The sequence below is a fragment of the Barbatula barbatula genome (assembly GCF_947034865.1).
Source record: "Barbatula barbatula genome assembly, chromosome: 15".
Classification (NCBI taxonomy): domain Eukaryota; kingdom Metazoa; phylum Chordata; class Actinopteri; order Cypriniformes; family Nemacheilidae; genus Barbatula; species Barbatula barbatula.
The window spans coordinates 784,937-800,398 of record NC_136778.1 but is presented as its reverse complement, the minus strand read 5'-3'; the positions used below and the strand labels follow the sequence as shown (position 1 = coordinate 800,398).

Here is a 15,462-nt window from a genome sequence, read left to right as displayed (position 1 = left end):
AGTGTTCTTACGGCCTGAAACATAACATGAGCATTCACACGCTGACGGATCTTGCTAACGCAACACTAATGCGATTTCACACACTCTCACGTCCAAACTGTGAAGCAGCACATACAGCTGTCACGTAAAGAGACGGTAACACGACAAACCTGACAGACCATCATGTCTGTTCAACCAAAACTCTGTCTGTCATCATTTATTCACTCTCAACAAAACATGAACAAAAGATGATATTTTGAGAAATGTCTCAGTGGTTTGTGTTCGTACAATGGAGTTCAATGTTAGCGTTCACTTAACTTTATCTTCAGTTATGTCTGTCTCAGATTGCTTCTTATCACGAAGGCCAGAGTTAGCAGAACAACATCTGCTTTCCGTACCGACTTTATATTCCTTTTGGATGGTGCCGATCAGAGGGAGACAAGCTGTGCGAGCGGAAAGAGGAATCCAGCCAGTCACCGACCTGACAGGTCCAACATAAAGTGTGACACATGAGTTTTAATCAAGATATTACATTTCAGGGTCTTTGCGTTGGCTCCCAGCGTTACGGTCAATAAACTAATCCAACAGGACAAGTGACAATTCTAGTTCATTTTATTTTATAGCGCTGTACCATTTTTAACCGTGTGAACTGTGTGATGTTCCGCTGTCATTGGTAAACTGGCACCATCTTGTGGATGAGTGACATTGTGGGTGAAACTAAAGTCCAGTCAATTAGAAAAAAAGGCTGAATTAAGGGTGAAAAGGACATTTTGGCTTTACATTGTGGCATGTTTTTATTACCGTAACTCATCTACAAACTTATGGATTTTTTGTAGTTCTCATTCTAGTGATGCTACGTATGCAGCAAAAATGACTAATACATCAAATCAAACACAACAGATTTCGTTTTCTTCCATCACAAAATATTATTTCTTTGGGTTTTGGGTTGGATTGTGATCTGCACATGTTCTTGACAAGTGAGGTTAACCCGTACGTGTGAACTAAGACGAATGTTGAGACACATATCCGGACTATATCTTTTCACCTCTGTATAAAAGTGCAAAGGCAAACTTATCGTAGCTGGAGAGTTAAACGAATTGTGTGCCTCAGAAAAAAAAGATTTCCATGTTTCTCCACTGGAAACATAGCCTTTCAACATCTACCTTCACATTTCACAATGTCCTGAAATCACTGATAAAGTATTAAAGCAGACAACAGATGACATGAATCAAGCAGCTGTGATCCAGCCAGCACATGAACTCTTGAAGTTCTTCCCAGACACACGTACACATCTCCCTCTCTCTCTCTCTCTCTCTCTCTCTCTGAACGGACGCTTCAACATCCTCAGGGGTAAAACATTTACAATCTGGGTCAGCAGCAAATAAGGACAGAGACACCGGTTCAACACAAGATTTACACTGATGAGGAACTTCCAGAACTCTTCCAGCCCTTCAGGAGTCTTGAAAGGAAAATTGAAACGCTGCTTCTTAAAAATGGGGTACATCCTGTCACATTTCACTTAGAACTATTTCTTAGATTCTATCATCACAAAGTATGATGATTAGAAATACTTCAAAATTAATGTTTTAATCACATTACATACATTTTTCTTTTCGGGTTTAGGGTGAAACATGACCATGACAGTTTTCGAAAGATCTTAATCCATGTAAATCTATTGTTAAGAAACATGTACAATCGCGGGGGGGGGTGGTCTTCCAGTTTCTTCTGGTGGGAAGAGTAAACACACACACACACACACACACACACACACACACACAGGGAGAGACACTGGCGACTGCGCAGACACATGCTGTCCCTCTGCATAGCAATACTGAGCAGCACCGCATCCATCTGCACCAATGCAACTCAACACAATGATCTCATGCGATTCTGAGCACTCGAACACGCACGCGAATACACAACACGGCTCGAGCGCGAAACAACTCAACAAAGCCGACAAAAACACGTCACGAAAAGATCGCAAAGTTGTGCTCTAAACGCACTTTGTTTTCAACGCGGCGCAGCGGATAAACGCGATGTGAAAGAGTTCGCGGGCGCGCTGATTTATAAACGCGTGCGTCATCGTGAGCGCTACGTCATAAAGGATTAAAAGATACAAAGTAACCGAGGCGCGCCGAATGTATCTTACCTGAGTGCGAGTGTGAACGCGTCCCGGGAGCGAGCCTGCGGTGTGCGTTTGGCGTCTGCGCTTCAGATAATGTGAGATCTTGGGATAGATGTGTGGGGTAGGTGGGCAGGAACTACAGGAAGTGAGGGGCAGACCTGCGCAGATCAGCCGGACACTGCATACTATCATGCTACTCCTACTATTTGTGCAGTATGGAATATGGATACTACACACGTTCCATGATTAAACTGGCATTATTCCACACTTCATGTATCGAGCAAATGCTCGTGAAGTCTAGTTATAATGTTAATGAAACTGAAAAAAGTTTAGACTTTAGCTCCAAGGCCTCGATCGCTGTGTAAATAATACACAAAGTAATATATTCCCATTATCTAAATCAGGGATTTTCAAACTGGGGTCCGGGGACCCCCAGGGGCCTCCAGAAACTTTCAAGGGGTTTGCAGGAGAAAAAAAGATAAAGAAAAAATTCTAAGTTCATTTCTGTCTATATTTTTTCGCTACATGCATGGTGTACAGTATATTTGTATCTGTCTAGTGACTTTTTCTCACTTTAGTCTCTTTTTCACACTCAAAGTGAAAGCTGCTACAGCACAAAATACATTTGAATTGAAAGTTATTATTATTAAATGTTTCCTGACACATTAAAAATGTAAATGGTTCCATATTTAAGAAAAGAGTCTCTCACAATATGTTCATCTTATTTGGGGGTCCTTGGCATAATAAAGTTTGAAATCCCCTGAGCTACATTTTTACCCTTTATTCAGATCACCTGTAGCATTACAGTATAATGTTTGTGTTCATTTGTTTGCCTTGATGCCGTATAATCACAATCTGATGATCATTCAAAGGTATTATTAAGAGGGCGAGTATTGTTTCTGCTTACCACTTACTCACTCAACTATGAGGATTACGTTTCCACAAAAAAATCGAAAGAATAAAATAAAACTTGTTATACAGAAGCATCTTCAATGAAGTGACCTTTTGACTAGAACGTTCAGAAATGTTCTCTTGGAGTTGTCACGCCACTTCTTGAGGTTTCACGCTAGGATCTTTTTCAACAATATTAAAAGAGTTCCCATCAATTCTGAGCTCTTATTGGCTGCTCTTTTTTCATTGCTCGGTCAAAGCCATCCATTTTTATGATATAAAGGGTATGTTAATTTATAAGAAAGTTTATATTTGCACAATTATATTTTTGTCTATGAAACTCATTTCATACATTTAAGCATACGCTTGGCTATGACATTTTTTTGACACTATAAGAAAGATTTTATTCAAGTGTGTTTGAATGCTTTTGACTGGTATTGTATCTGATTTATTGATTTTAGTTTGAACCCAACAATTTTACCTGCCTTAATATCCCATTTATTTGATTAAATTAACAATATTTATTCATCGCTCATGTCATGTCATAAACCTGTATGAGTTTCTTTCTTCTGCAGAACACAAAAGAAGATGTTTTGAAGAATGTTGATAACCAAACAACATTGATTTCCATTGTATGAACACAAAACCACAGAGACATTTCCTGCGTTACTGAAGTCCAACTTTATAAAGGCAAAATAGTTATATTTGTGCTTCATAAACTCAAAAGCCCTTCTCGGAGTAAACATGTCTGTTTAATCATTGCAACTTTGATGAAACGAACATCAAAACCTACCAGCCTTGATACAATCTCTGTGACAAACATTATAAAATCCAGCGGATAGAATTTTAATATCGATAAAAGATAGAAAAATATGAAGAAACTATAAACATCACTTAAACTCGGCCTCATACAACAGCTGGTGAATTTTTAACTTCACGGCGCTTTTCTTTGCGTAAGGCAGCCGCCTCAGGTACGGCAACAGGCTAAACAAAAACATCTCGTCTTCCAAGTCCTCCGTCCCCTCCATCGGCCACTTCCGCTTGCGTCCTGGTCCCTGCGAGCCGGATGCCGTGTAATGAGACGATCCGTCCAGCATCCCGTGATCTCCCTGGAAGTCCTGCAGGACGAGGGGCGAGTTTCCATCCGTCGTCCTCTCCTCCTCTTTGTCTTCATCATCTCGGTCTTCCTCGTGCTCGTCAGCCGCCAGCGATCTGGACTGAATGAAAGGCGTTAAGAATGACATCTGCCAACTGTACTTCCAGCTGCGGTGGGACGTGCCTGACCCTCGCCTGCGCTGCTCTGCACGTTTGTCTTTGATGAACATGTCCCGCAGACTCTTCCATCTCCTGCGGCAGTCCTCCTCTGTACAGAGAAACCACAACAGATGGTTAAGATCTGCAAGACATTCACTGACATATGGTTTCTGAAACGGTTGACAGAAAATCAAAACCATAAGAATTAAAAACAAATTCTTGGTCGCAGGAGAATAAATGAAAAAAAGCCATGAAATATAAAGAGTTTGCGAAACATCACAAAATCATCAAAATTGGGATTTAATCCAAATAGACAATTATATCAAAGATCATTAATATTAAACTATAATAATACGTTTACGAACGCTTCAAGCTTCAAAGCAATTGCCAAAACAGTTGGTAATGCATTTCGGAGAACTAAAGGTAAACTTTATTGATTGGCACACAGAAATATATACATAAAGAAATGTTTAGACCATAATCCAAAAATGTAAATTGCATTACTGAATTTGTTGTGTGACCTCATTTACGTTGCCTATCCAAATCAAACGTCAGTAGTCTTTGACATCACAAGCTCACTCACCTTTAGGTGCAATCAAATCAAGTCACACTCACTATCATCTATGGTTGGGCGACTTGGGTCAGCAAGTAAAGTTTGGATGACCCCAAACTGTCAAGCCTATCAGACTGACCTCTACTGTATTTTTAAACCTCCAAACTATGTTTCTCCTAATTCAGTTCATAAGTGGAGAAAATACAAACGACATTGAAAGTCTTGAAATGTGGATTGATGTTAGCCTTCTGTGCAACAGGCTAACAGCAAACAGCTAGCACTTCTGTGAGTGACAAACAACAAGTATCGAAAGCTCGTCTCGTACCTGGTATTTCAACCTGTAAGCTCACGGCTCGCCATGCTTTGGCTTTTTTAGCAGAGTCTTTATATGAATTTAATGTAGAATTGTACAACTCTGGGTAGTCGGACACCGCCGCTATTAACCGCTCCTCCATTGTTACTAGCATCGGGCTGCAACTGTAGCAGCTAACCTGACAAGAGCGCATGCGCAGTTTCTCCAGTAGAGGGCGCGCGGCGGCTCAGAAACGCAGATCCCTGGTCGCGTTCAAATCATTTGTTCAATAGAAAGTACTCGATTTTAAATGCATTCATTTGAACTGTTGTTTTCAGTATTGCACAATTATTTGCAGGTAAACATTATTAGTTGCGATTGTTCGCACGGCAAACGCGTGACCGCCCAAGTTCTTCTTCTTCTTCTTCTCCTTCTTCTTCTTCTTGCAGTTTTTATTCAATGTGTGTGGATGGATTATGTCTATATGCTCCTCCATGATTGCTTAATAGTACATTTATATTCAATAAAGATGTTTATTATGGTAACTAGAATTGTTGCAAAGGTTCATTCAATCTTCCTATATTTAATAAAGAAATTACTACAGTCAGTTAATTCAGGAACATTTTATTCATGTACAGTTTCTACAATAAACATCAGTATTAACTATTAAGCAATATCAATATTAAACCTGCCATCACTCGTCTCATTCTGTCTTCTCACACAGTAAACAATTTCCCCTAGGCTATATTTTAATAATATTCCATGGCCATTATCTACATTCATCAACAGTTTTCTGGTAATAAAAACATTATTGAATAGCTGTAATCAAAATAAGATATTTATATTTTCTTCAAGCGGTTTCACAGCTCTCGTGTTCTTTATCATTCATTAGTTTATCTCTCTGTCAGTCTCTGTTGGTCTTTAAAGTCCTTTGTGGATCCATACGGTTTGCTCACAGTCTGAGACAGATGAAGTCTCTCCACATTCTCTCCGGTGCTCGTGGAGACAAGCTCTCCTCCTGTTTTATTCTGCACAAAGAAAATCCATAAACCCTCACTTAACTACGAATAAATTAATGATGCATTGATGTAAACATAAGAAGTTTTCCTTAGTTTCAAGCGGGGAATTATGAAGTTGATACCTGATGATGTCTGTGATATTGATCAATGGCATACTGGTATTTAGCAGCATTTAGTCCCAGTAAAGCAGCCATTTTCTCTCCAAAGAAATCGCAAACTGCAGACAAATGAAAACCTGACCGGTTATTTTAAGTGTTCAAATACCAAAAACAAAAATGATCTCATAATTTAATCATTTCTAGCCATTCTTATACAGGACTCCAAAAGTACATGCATCCCTCATTAAAGTCATCCAAATGACTCCGGGGGTTAATAAATGAAAATCCTATAGGTGTTCGAAAAAATTATGAAAAAAACCTTCGACATGCATGCAAAATACAACCTTGACATAAAAGCATGTTCCAGAGAATCATTCTTACTTCGCAATGACATCTTCAAAACCTGCGTTCCCCAAAACCGAGAATGTTCCTTCAATGACCAGTTTCCCTAAAAAGAAGAGCATCATATCCATAATATAAAACTCAAAAGTAAAGGAAGAAACTGTAATGTCAGATGAAAAACATCCGTCATGACCCCTGACCTCCTCAGAAACTGTTTGATAAAGCTCATGTTCATCCTCCTCTTCTTCGCTCTCTGTCAGAATCTCTCCACTAGAGAAATAAACAACCTTCTTCTGCCGGGCTTTGACATCATAGTCCGACAGCTCCTGAACACCAGACGTTTGATTCATGAAGATAAACTCAATACTCTTATTAACACAAAACTTGTGTCTTCCTCTCTGTTACAAAAAGTCAAATGTAAGCACAAGGAAAGACACTATCGTAAAAACCCTCGTGTGTGTTTACAAAGGGCAGGTGCTTAAACACACGTCACCTGCAGACAGTAAAGAAAGACTACTGGATAGTCATAAAACATACAATGGTTCTGAAATATCTAAAGCTTCATTAAAGTTTCAAAGCAAGCATCATTTATATCAATTTCATCGTCCAGTGGGTGTAAATTGACAACTAGCTCAAAAGTGATAAAACTGTTTAAATATAAAGCTTAATATAAGTGTTTCAATCACTAACCATAAATAAGATCATCATTTGCAATGTTACCAATGCCATAGCAATGACTACAAACACACCAGAACATATGTGTGTTAGTTCTAGTTCCTGCAACTGATACCACATATATTTAAAAAAGCAATGCTGTTGACACATTTTAATCAGATTTTTTTTACATTTGTGACAGCAAACTACAGATTAAGGTCATAACGTGTGAGTATATTTGATAAATACATATCCATACTGCAGAGATTAGGAAAAAAAGAATGAATTACAAAAAACACAAATCCTGGAGTGTCATTTTAGACAGCTGAATAAAGTCTTGATGTCTACAGAAGTGTGAGAAATAAATATACAGCATATTCCTTCAAGTGTCTGTGCCAAGATCGGATCAGCAGTCAGAACATACAAAACTACACAATGAAAAATATCATGTGAATATTTAATATGTTATTTCAAAACAAACAGATGTAGTGTCTGAATTACAGCAGAGGCTGAAACTACCTCTGATAAAAAATTAAAATCTCATTGAACTTCATCATTCAAGCATTCACATTCTGCATCATTACTTTTACTTGTCTCGGACGTGAAAGTGCGACTTTTGCCATGAAATTCTATCTTTGCTACTGAAATTAATAAACTATTGATATGAATTCTACAACACTTCTGAAGTATTTACAGCACAACCATCTTAACAATCCTTCAATGTTTCAAGAAAAAGATTTAAAATATATACACAAAAGAAAAGCTGACATTCAGAGATTTTAGATTTTATAATATATTCTAAGTTTCACGTAACATTACCAGGTGTCAAACACTGATATGTTTTGTGCATCTCATGAGTCTGATCTTGGATTTACTCTCATGAGCACAACAAATCTGAATTTCATTGCATTCTGACGGAAAACTGCAGATTTTATTTCACAATACGCTTATTTCCGATGTCACCGTATTATCATCTTTATATAGTATTTTCAAAAGGCAATGACATTAATGCATTATCTTTTGCTGTATTTTGATAATAACTACTTCACAAAGGATGTCCGGGTCACAAAAAGTCAACAAAACTATATTACTGCATTATTTTCATTTCCATATCACAGGATGTTAGATTCTTTGTTTGGTTCAAATCATATTAGTTTTAATATTGGCATTTAATGCCATAAAATGTTGCTTTATGGACATCACTACAAAGATGACATTAATGTAGTACATTTACACTTACTGTAATAAAACCTCAACAGGATCTCCACAGAAAGTGAATCAAATGAATTCAGGATTATTACGATCTGGTTAGTGATTACTTTATTTTTCTAACAGAGACTAAGGAATATTTTTATATAGTTATGTATTTAAGTAGAATTACACTAGGACAGAGTTACTGCGCTGAAGATTACTGTAAAGGCAAAGGGATCAGACTTCCCTCGACATATCTTGTACACGCACGTGTGGAAGTTTAGGAGATCACACATCCCGTGTCTTTCTGTGGTTTGAGATCAGGCTCTTTCACTGGTTTGATCTCCTCATCATGCTTTGCTTTAGCCTGGAAGGGAAAAATCAAACAATTTTAGGGTCAAAATGATGGTAAAGGCATCTGTAAATATCTACAATTCAACAAAAGTATCAATGGTTTATATAGTGCGGGATGAAAACAGGCACTACAGATGCAGTATACATACAATATCTCACGATGCGATTCACTATACTGATCCCAAGATATGATTCTTTCACAATTTATTTTGTACAAAATGAGTTGAAACAACTGCTCTTTTATTGCTTTGTAAAGTAAACATATATTTGATGTCAAATTAACAACATAAACTGCCATCAGTTCCAAATAAAATACAAATATGAATAATACAACAAACTAAGACTGTGCTTTTATATCAGCGTATCCACGTTCTCCAAGTTTGCAGTAAACACAGCGTCCCCTGCTGCTCAAAACATGTATTGTGGTTCAAATAACATCTCAACCGGCTTGAATCCTCACATATTATAATCGATTTTCAACCGGCTCACAGTGAATCTTCACATCCCTAATGATATAAAATATCTACACTGATTCAACATCACTAAATACTATAGTTGTAAAATAAAAAACAATTCAATCAGATTTGAGGACCAGAGGAAACTGCTGCATGAATATAATCTTATACGTGAAGGAAAACGTTTGACCTTGTCGTCTTTAGGTCCTTTGGTGAGGTCAAAGGTGGCGTAGACTTCAGGTGTACACTGAGCGCTCAGTTCCGGGAGTTCAAATGGAGTCGGTTCAGCCAAACCATAACTGGCCTTTAACTCCAGAGCTGGAGCTTCTGCGGGGACTTTATGAAAGTAACTGTCAGAGAAATGAGAACCAAACAGTCTGTGTTTTATCAGTCCCATTAAAATACAAGTTAAAAGCAACCGGCTGATGATGTGTAAAGAGCAAATATATACAGAGTCACAAGTTAACTTTATGGGTCATTATCACTAAATAAAGCCTGATTGTGATTTTTGGGCCTGATGTTTGTTGACTCACATGAAGCCGTTTTCTCTCTGGCATTTCTCCAGGGTGTTTTTGATCAGAGTTCCCAGCTTCAGGAAGAAAAGCTGCTCTGAGGGTTTGGCCGTGCTGCCCGGACCTTTCGTCTGACGGTATTCCTTACACAACGCTTCCGCTTGAGAATAATCTGCCGGCAAGTCAATACGATCACACCATTTCACATCAGAAAGCTCGTTTCAGACAGGAAGCGTATAAACTCTGTTAAAGCAGCTTTACTCAAACATTTTACAACAACAACATTCACTTAGCATTAAAGTTTAAACGAACACGTTATGCCAAAATAATATCCAATAAAACATCATGTTTGTATGGAACGTTGCGTACATTTCTCAGCCTCCTGCAGGGATCGGATGGCCTCTCCACATTTATCAGCAGCCAGAATAGTCTGTCCATGATAGCAGTGCGCCTGTAAACAACACCAACAAACACTATAGAAACATATTTCATGCATTTATTCCCTAACATTAGAGGCACGTTAAAGAAACCTCAATTAGACTCACATAAGCCATGTAGAAAGTCTGTTTGAGCTGCAGGTATTTCCTCCATTTAGCGCTGCAGTCAGGATCCAGCGTGTTCAAAGTGTGATCTGACAACAACACCAAACACTCAATCCATCAGTAACAAAGAAAAACCCTTTAATATATATTGTTGTATGACAGCGCACATGAATACTTTATTCTGATTGGTTGATTATTTAGAAATAAAATACCTTTTCAAAATAGATCATATTTGAGGTGAAACTCTGGTGACAGAAATGGTAATCACTCTTGCAAAAAACATGATTACTTGACTTTAATTATAATAATATCAAGATGAGAGAATAGCTTTATAACGCTGACATCTCAGATCATAACATTTGCGGCCGATATTTTGAGGCTCTTTCTACTTAAACAGTAGATACTATTCACAATAATAGAGAGCGGGCATCAAAGTAAGTGTATAAATGGGGTTCTGAATCACAGCGACAACGGAAGTTCAAAATCTCCGCGTGTCATGTGATTCGTGGAGTTCCAGGAAGTTGTTTTCTCTTTAAATGCTTTGTTTCATTCATTTATTAAATGAGGTCTTACGTCTTTCTTTGGGTTAAAAGTTTGTCACAATCGGTCTGTTTTGCAGCAGCTCCATGCGTTACTATCTTCCAGGAACTATTGAGAGCCTCCATGAACTGTTACATTGGAGTCAACACAGTTGATGCAACTCTCAGCTCTGTACTGAATAACCCTTTAAATGACTAACACGCCGAGAAACGCAATAACGCAGCAGAAAGCGCGTGGCGATAAACTCACCCGCCTTTTGGTAGAAGTTTGCCGTCTCGTAGGCCAGCGCTGCTATAAGAGAGGCGTTGTGCTTCAGCTCGATGGCTCTGGCTATAGTTACTGAAAACACAGAGACACATGAACATACATACAGTGAACACACGTGTCATCACTGCTGCTGCTGCTGGGTTTTTACCCTCCTGTGCTTCTGCTTGACTCTGAATGATGTACGTGTCAAGGACTCTGGCCTCCAGATCTCGACCCTTCTCTGCTGGAGTGATGAGACGAGGAATATGAGACTCCTGAGAACAAACCGAGAGTGTGAGCGTTAAAGCACAAGACACTTCAGAGGAGAACTGTCATTCAGAATTGATCAAAGAACGTCTCACCTTAAGGGTTTTAAACATACCGGCGGCGATTTTCAAACTCCTGTGAACGTCTTTGGCCTCATCCTCTGTGATGCTACAATACAAAGAAAGCGAACACATAATACATCAAACTACAGCAGGGTGAAGTGTGTGCTGATTCACAACATTTACTGCAGGACACTGATGAACTTACTTCTCTTTTCCAGAGAGTCGTGAGGCGAGCTTCGTGTACCAGACGGCCACATTAAAGGCCATAGACACCAACTCAAACACTGCGTCCTGCTGGGCACTGACAGAGAAATACACTTGAATAGACGCCATATAAAACAAACACTACAGTAAAGAAAATATTCATGAATAAATACGTGTTTATTTATATTCTCTCTGAATCACCTCGCGATGTTTCCCTGTAAGGTGTCCGTCCATTTGAAGTTATGAATGAAGCGAAGCTTGCTCTCTTGTGTGGTGCCATCCAGTGGCAAAATAAAGCCTGCACACATTTTGCCAAAAAGAAACGGCAAAAATATGATACTAACAACAGAGCAACCACATGCTTCGGAGCAATCATGAAAACATTCAACAACACTACGGTTTTGTCAAGGTATAAAAACATCTGATGTTCTGTGATCTAACGGAGAAGCGGAAGCAATACAAACCCTGTAAGAGAGAGAAATAATCATCACTGACTTTCTTCATAATCTCTGGTGTGCACGTGGAGTCTGTGAACGTATCGATCAGTCTCACTCGAGCCGTTCTCAAGTCACTGAAACAGACATTCAACATCATTTAGGTGAGTCACGTCAAACCACCTATATGAGTTTCTTTCTTCTGCAGAACACCAAAGAAGATATTTGAATGAAAACAACACTGACTCCCACTGTATGAACACAAAACCACTGAGACATTTCTCAAAATATCTGAATAAAGAGTCGCGTGACACTTAAAACTCACTTGCAGATCTTATTGGCAGACGGGCTGGACGCCACCCCATACAGATTGAAGGATGCGGGCGCAGTGGCTTTTAAAGGGTTTCTGTGGAACCAGTGAGTCATGATGAAACACACCTGGAGATTATAAATAACGTTAATATTAATATGTTATTAAAATATCTACAAAATCATTTAAAACATTAAAGCAAACATATTTAGATCACAATGGATTCATGTTATTATAATCGTCCTTCAGTGCCTCTGACTGGTAATCTATATGAATATGAATATAAATGCTCAGTTGATGATAATAATACAGCTTGGCCTTGTTTATCATCAGCTCTATGACATTCACCGGAAACCCTCCATAAACAGCAACATGTCATATTCCACATGCAAATAAACAGCAACATATGATTATAAACAACTGGACAAGAGAATCGTTCGACAACAGTAAACGAGTAACGTAAACAAACCACACACGACGACTGAAAGACAAACATAAAACACTTGTTTTGAACAAACATAACATTACACATATGAGTGCTTATATGAGAAATAATTCACCTGCCTGATGTTTGTTTTATATCGGTAAGACTTCTATGATGTGGCTGAGGAAACGCCAAAACAATGAGCTCTCTTCCGGTATGACGACGTGTGGTGACGTCACCGCCGCTCACCTTTAATAATAATCCCCTTTAATGTAATTATCTTCTTGCGCGTTGTGTTTTTTTACTGTTTTACAAATATTTTTGTGAAATAATCGTTGTGTACGTAAGGGGTGTTTTTGTGTTTCGTCACAAATCAGCAATTTTGCGTATAAAATTCAGTATATGTATGGTAATGTTCTTTTTCGCGTTAATTGCCATTTTTGTTACCATGGTTTTACAATAAATATCACATCTGAACGTCTTGAGGGTTTAAACCTTCTAAGGAAACAAAAGCTTTTAATTTGAAATTCCTCTCTCTCTCTCTCTCTCTCTCTCTCTCTCTCTCTCTCTCTCTCTCTCTCTCGCTGGGTGGGTGCGGTTTCCGGTTCAGTGTCAGGTAGTTCGGTTGCGCCCGCATCAGACCCGCGTGTCAGTCCGTGTGCGGCGGAGCCCCGTGCGCGTGTTTCCCGGCGGCAGGGCTCGAGCGATGTCGGACGCCGAACCTTCCGTGAAACTTTAACTCGCCAACATGTCTGACGTCACCAAAACCGTGCAGAGATGGCACGCGAGTTTGAAAAAGGCCACGGACTTTGATTCGTGGGGGCAGCTGGTGGAAGCCATCGATGAATATCAGATGTAAATTGGCGCATTTATCGTGAAACAAAATATGTCTTGAATGAAAAGTGCAGGAATGCAAAGACTGTTTACCGCATGCTTTAAATGCGACCAGTGTAATGCAGTTTGCCTCTTTAAAGATGGACTTAATTGTGAATGCCTTGTTGCATTAAATGCACGAGATGCATTCATGATAAGATGAATGAGAGACGCGTGTCCTCCGGGTGGAGTTTCACTGTTTGTCCTCATCTGAATTAACACTCATTGTCTGACTTTACAGCTGTACTTCATTGACAGATGTGATGTTAATGCACGATGAACAACATTCTGTCATGTATTGATCTCTGTCATGTTTCATCAGATTGGCAAGACAACTTCAGAAAGAAGTGCAGTCAACAAACTCGCACGATTTTACAGAAGAGCAAAAGGTGACAGCTGTCAAGTACTGTTTTGCATCAGATAACATGATGAGTGAGCCATTTTAAAATGGCACTTACTTATTCACATGTTTGTTTTTATTGAGGATGAAATCTGTTTTTGTTTCCCAGAGAACACTGGGAAAATTTGCAACATGCCTTGAAATGAGAAGTGCAGCGCTGCAGGTGAGTACAAATACAGAGTTCTGTCAGTAACCTTTAACTGTCAGCAGGTCATCGACATTTATTAATATCCTATCCGTTTCTGTCAGAACACACACTCTCAAGATGACTTCAAGTTAGAAGACCTGAAACAACTGGAACCCAGTATGTACATATTGACGAGTCAATAAAACCTGTCAAGAGAAACGTCTTCATATGTTACAGGGTTTTATTCTTCTGTTTTTAACAGTCATCAAGAATATTCTGACCTACAACAAAGATTTTCCATTTGATGTCCAACCAGTGCCTTTGAGGTAACTCTACATTTACTCTTCAGTCCAGTTGTTATTTTATTTGTTTGTTTGTTAATTCTATCCTCGCATTACCTTTAGGAAAATTCTGGCACCTGGAGAGGAGGAAAACCTGGAGGTCGAGGAGGAATCGGATGCTGGTACTGGAACAGGTTCAACGCCATCGTTCACCTCCAGAGTGCCAGGTGTGCATGAAAATCTGAGACATTGATCGCTCTTGCATTTTGTGTGACTATTTATGTAGTATTATAAGGGCTCACAAACCATAAACATTTACTTCTTCACCTTAAGTTTCTATAGTGCCTTACATGTACGCACATGTTTTCATTAAACCGGATGTAAATCTGCTTCAGCCATATATTTTGTCATTGAACCAATATTTTTGACAGGCACTTTGTTGCCGAGGTTACCGTCAGAGCCTGGGATGACATTACTTACACTAACCATCGAGAAGATCGGTCTGAAGGACGCAGGACAATGCATTGATCCTTACATCACCGTCAGTGTTAAAGGTAGAAATCCTCAGCGTCTTCTGAATGTGAATCTGACCTCCAGCAGAACATATTCTCACGCGTTCACACTTCTGTGCCTCCTCAGATGTAAACGGAATAGATCTGAATCCAGTTCAGGACACACCGGTGGCCACACAGAAAGAAGACACGTACATTCATTTCAGTGTGGACGTGGAAATCCAGAAACATATAGAAAAACTACCCAAAGGTACCTGTGCACACACCTGCCAGAAATAAATAAACAAACCAGGACCGCGCTTTTACCGGTCACGTCTCTCTTCTGTAGGAGCAGCTATTTTCTTTGAATTCAAGCACTACAAACCCAAGAAAAGATTCACCAGCACTAAATGTTTCGCTTTTATGGAAATGGATGAAATCAAACCAGGTCCCATTGTCATAGAACTGTGAGTAACAACACATCATTCTCTCATTATTTCTAGATCACTACATGTGAAATGTGAATGTAGCAGTTCATTGAA

The 15,462-nt window shown here is 39.0% G+C and overlaps 5 protein-coding genes across 6 annotated transcripts in view; 1 reads left to right on the top strand and 4 right to left on the bottom strand.

Moving 5' to 3' along the window:
• Nucleotides 1–2,215, bottom strand: part of disp1 (dispatched homolog 1) — a 32,142-nt gene extending 29,927 nt beyond the window's left edge. Inside the window, exon 1 of the mRNA XM_079473953.1 lies at nt 2,129–2,215. The gene's annotated coding sequence lies outside the window, so the exon portion shown is untranslated. The remainder of the gene's footprint in view (nt 1–2,128) is intronic.
• A 1,209-nt stretch (nt 2,216–3,424) lies between these two features.
• On the bottom strand, nt 3,425–5,277 carry LOC306904260 (uncharacterized protein). Its single transcript, XM_079474056.1, has 2 exons — nt 5,128–5,277; nt 3,425–4,358 (listed from the first exon to the last, which is right to left on the bottom strand). The coding sequence occupies exons 1-2, from the start codon at nt 5,267–5,269 to the stop codon at nt 3,886–3,888; spliced, it is 615 nt and encodes a 204-aa protein (XP_079330182.1). The 5' UTR covers nt 5,270–5,277; the 3' UTR covers nt 3,425–3,885.
• A 426-nt stretch (nt 5,278–5,703) lies between these two features.
• On the bottom strand, nt 5,704–7,759 carry LOC306904953 (protein FAM177B). Its single transcript, XM_079475212.1, has 4 exons — nt 6,754–7,759; nt 6,593–6,659; nt 6,236–6,330; nt 5,704–6,122 (listed from the first exon to the last, which is right to left on the bottom strand). Exons 1-4 carry the CDS (start codon nt 6,901–6,903, stop codon nt 5,988–5,990), a joined length of 447 nt encoding a protein of 148 aa, XP_079331338.1. The 5' UTR covers nt 6,904–7,759; the 3' UTR covers nt 5,704–5,987.
• brox (BRO1 domain and CAAX motif containing) lies at nt 7,366–12,993 on the bottom strand. 2 transcript variants are annotated; one of them, XM_079475209.1, is made up of 13 exons: nt 12,889–12,993; nt 12,340–12,452; nt 12,045–12,151; nt 11,782–11,878; nt 11,582–11,677; nt 11,410–11,482; nt 11,217–11,322; nt 11,051–11,140; nt 10,265–10,350; nt 10,089–10,170; nt 9,741–9,891; nt 9,398–9,557; nt 7,366–8,765 (listed from the first exon to the last, which is right to left on the bottom strand). In XM_079475209.1, the coding sequence occupies exons 2-13, from the start codon at nt 12,438–12,440 to the stop codon at nt 8,679–8,681; spliced, it is 1,236 nt and encodes a 411-aa protein (XP_079331335.1). In that variant the 5' UTR covers nt 12,441–12,452; nt 12,889–12,993; the 3' UTR covers nt 7,366–8,678. The 2 variants fall into 2 exon arrangements, with proteins under 2 accessions (XP_079331335.1, XP_079331336.1); XM_079475210.1 differs by having other exon boundaries at nt 12,885–12,976.
• aida (axin interactor, dorsalization associated) overlaps nt 12,970–15,462 on the top strand; it is a 3,340-nt gene continuing 847 nt past the window's right edge. The window contains exons 1-9 of the mRNA XM_079475211.1: nt 12,970–13,603; nt 13,944–14,010; nt 14,131–14,184; nt 14,271–14,325; nt 14,411–14,474; nt 14,553–14,656; nt 14,861–14,983; nt 15,069–15,191; nt 15,270–15,387. Of these exons, the coding sequence (XP_079331337.1) occupies nt 13,497–13,603; nt 13,944–14,010; nt 14,131–14,184; nt 14,271–14,325; nt 14,411–14,474; nt 14,553–14,656; nt 14,861–14,983; nt 15,069–15,191; nt 15,270–15,387 (815 nt within the window). The 5' untranslated portion in view covers nt 12,970–13,496. The remainder of the gene's footprint in view (nt 13,604–13,943; nt 14,011–14,130; nt 14,185–14,270; nt 14,326–14,410; nt 14,475–14,552; nt 14,657–14,860; nt 14,984–15,068; nt 15,192–15,269; nt 15,388–15,462) is intronic.

Bases quoted from the DNA above. Each gene is read 5' to 3' on its own strand.
- LOC306904260 (XM_079474056.1), bottom strand. From the start codon at position 5,269: ATGCTAGTAACAATGGAGGAGCGGTTAATAGCGGCGGTGTCCGACTAC. The intron at 4,359-5,127 runs GTACGAGACGAG...TTCTCTGTACAG, and splicing joins CTTACAGGTTGAAATACCAG to AGGAGGACTGCCGCAGGAGA.
- LOC306904953 (XM_079475212.1), bottom strand. From the start codon at position 6,903: ATGAATCAAACGTCTGGTGTTCAGGAGCTGTCGGACTATGATGTCAAA. The intron at 6,660-6,753 runs GTCAGGGGTCAT...TCTTCTTTTTAG, and splicing joins ATCAAACAGTTTCTGAGGAG to GGAAACTGGTCATTGAAGGA. The intron at 6,331-6,592 runs GTAAGAATGATT...ATTTGTCTGCAG, and splicing joins TTTGAAGATGTCATTGCGAA to TTTGCGATTTCTTTGGAGAG.
- brox (XM_079475209.1), bottom strand. From the start codon at position 12,440: ATGACTCACTGGTTCCACAGAAACCCTTTAAAAGCCACTGCGCCCGCA. The intron at 11,483-11,581 runs GTAAGTTCATCA...TTTGTATTGTAG, and splicing joins CGACTCTCTGGAAAAGAGAA to CATCACAGAGGATGAGGCCA. The intron at 11,323-11,409 runs GTGAGACGTTCT...GTTTGTTCTCAG, and splicing joins GTATGTTTAAAACCCTTAAG to GAGTCTCATATTCCTCGTCT.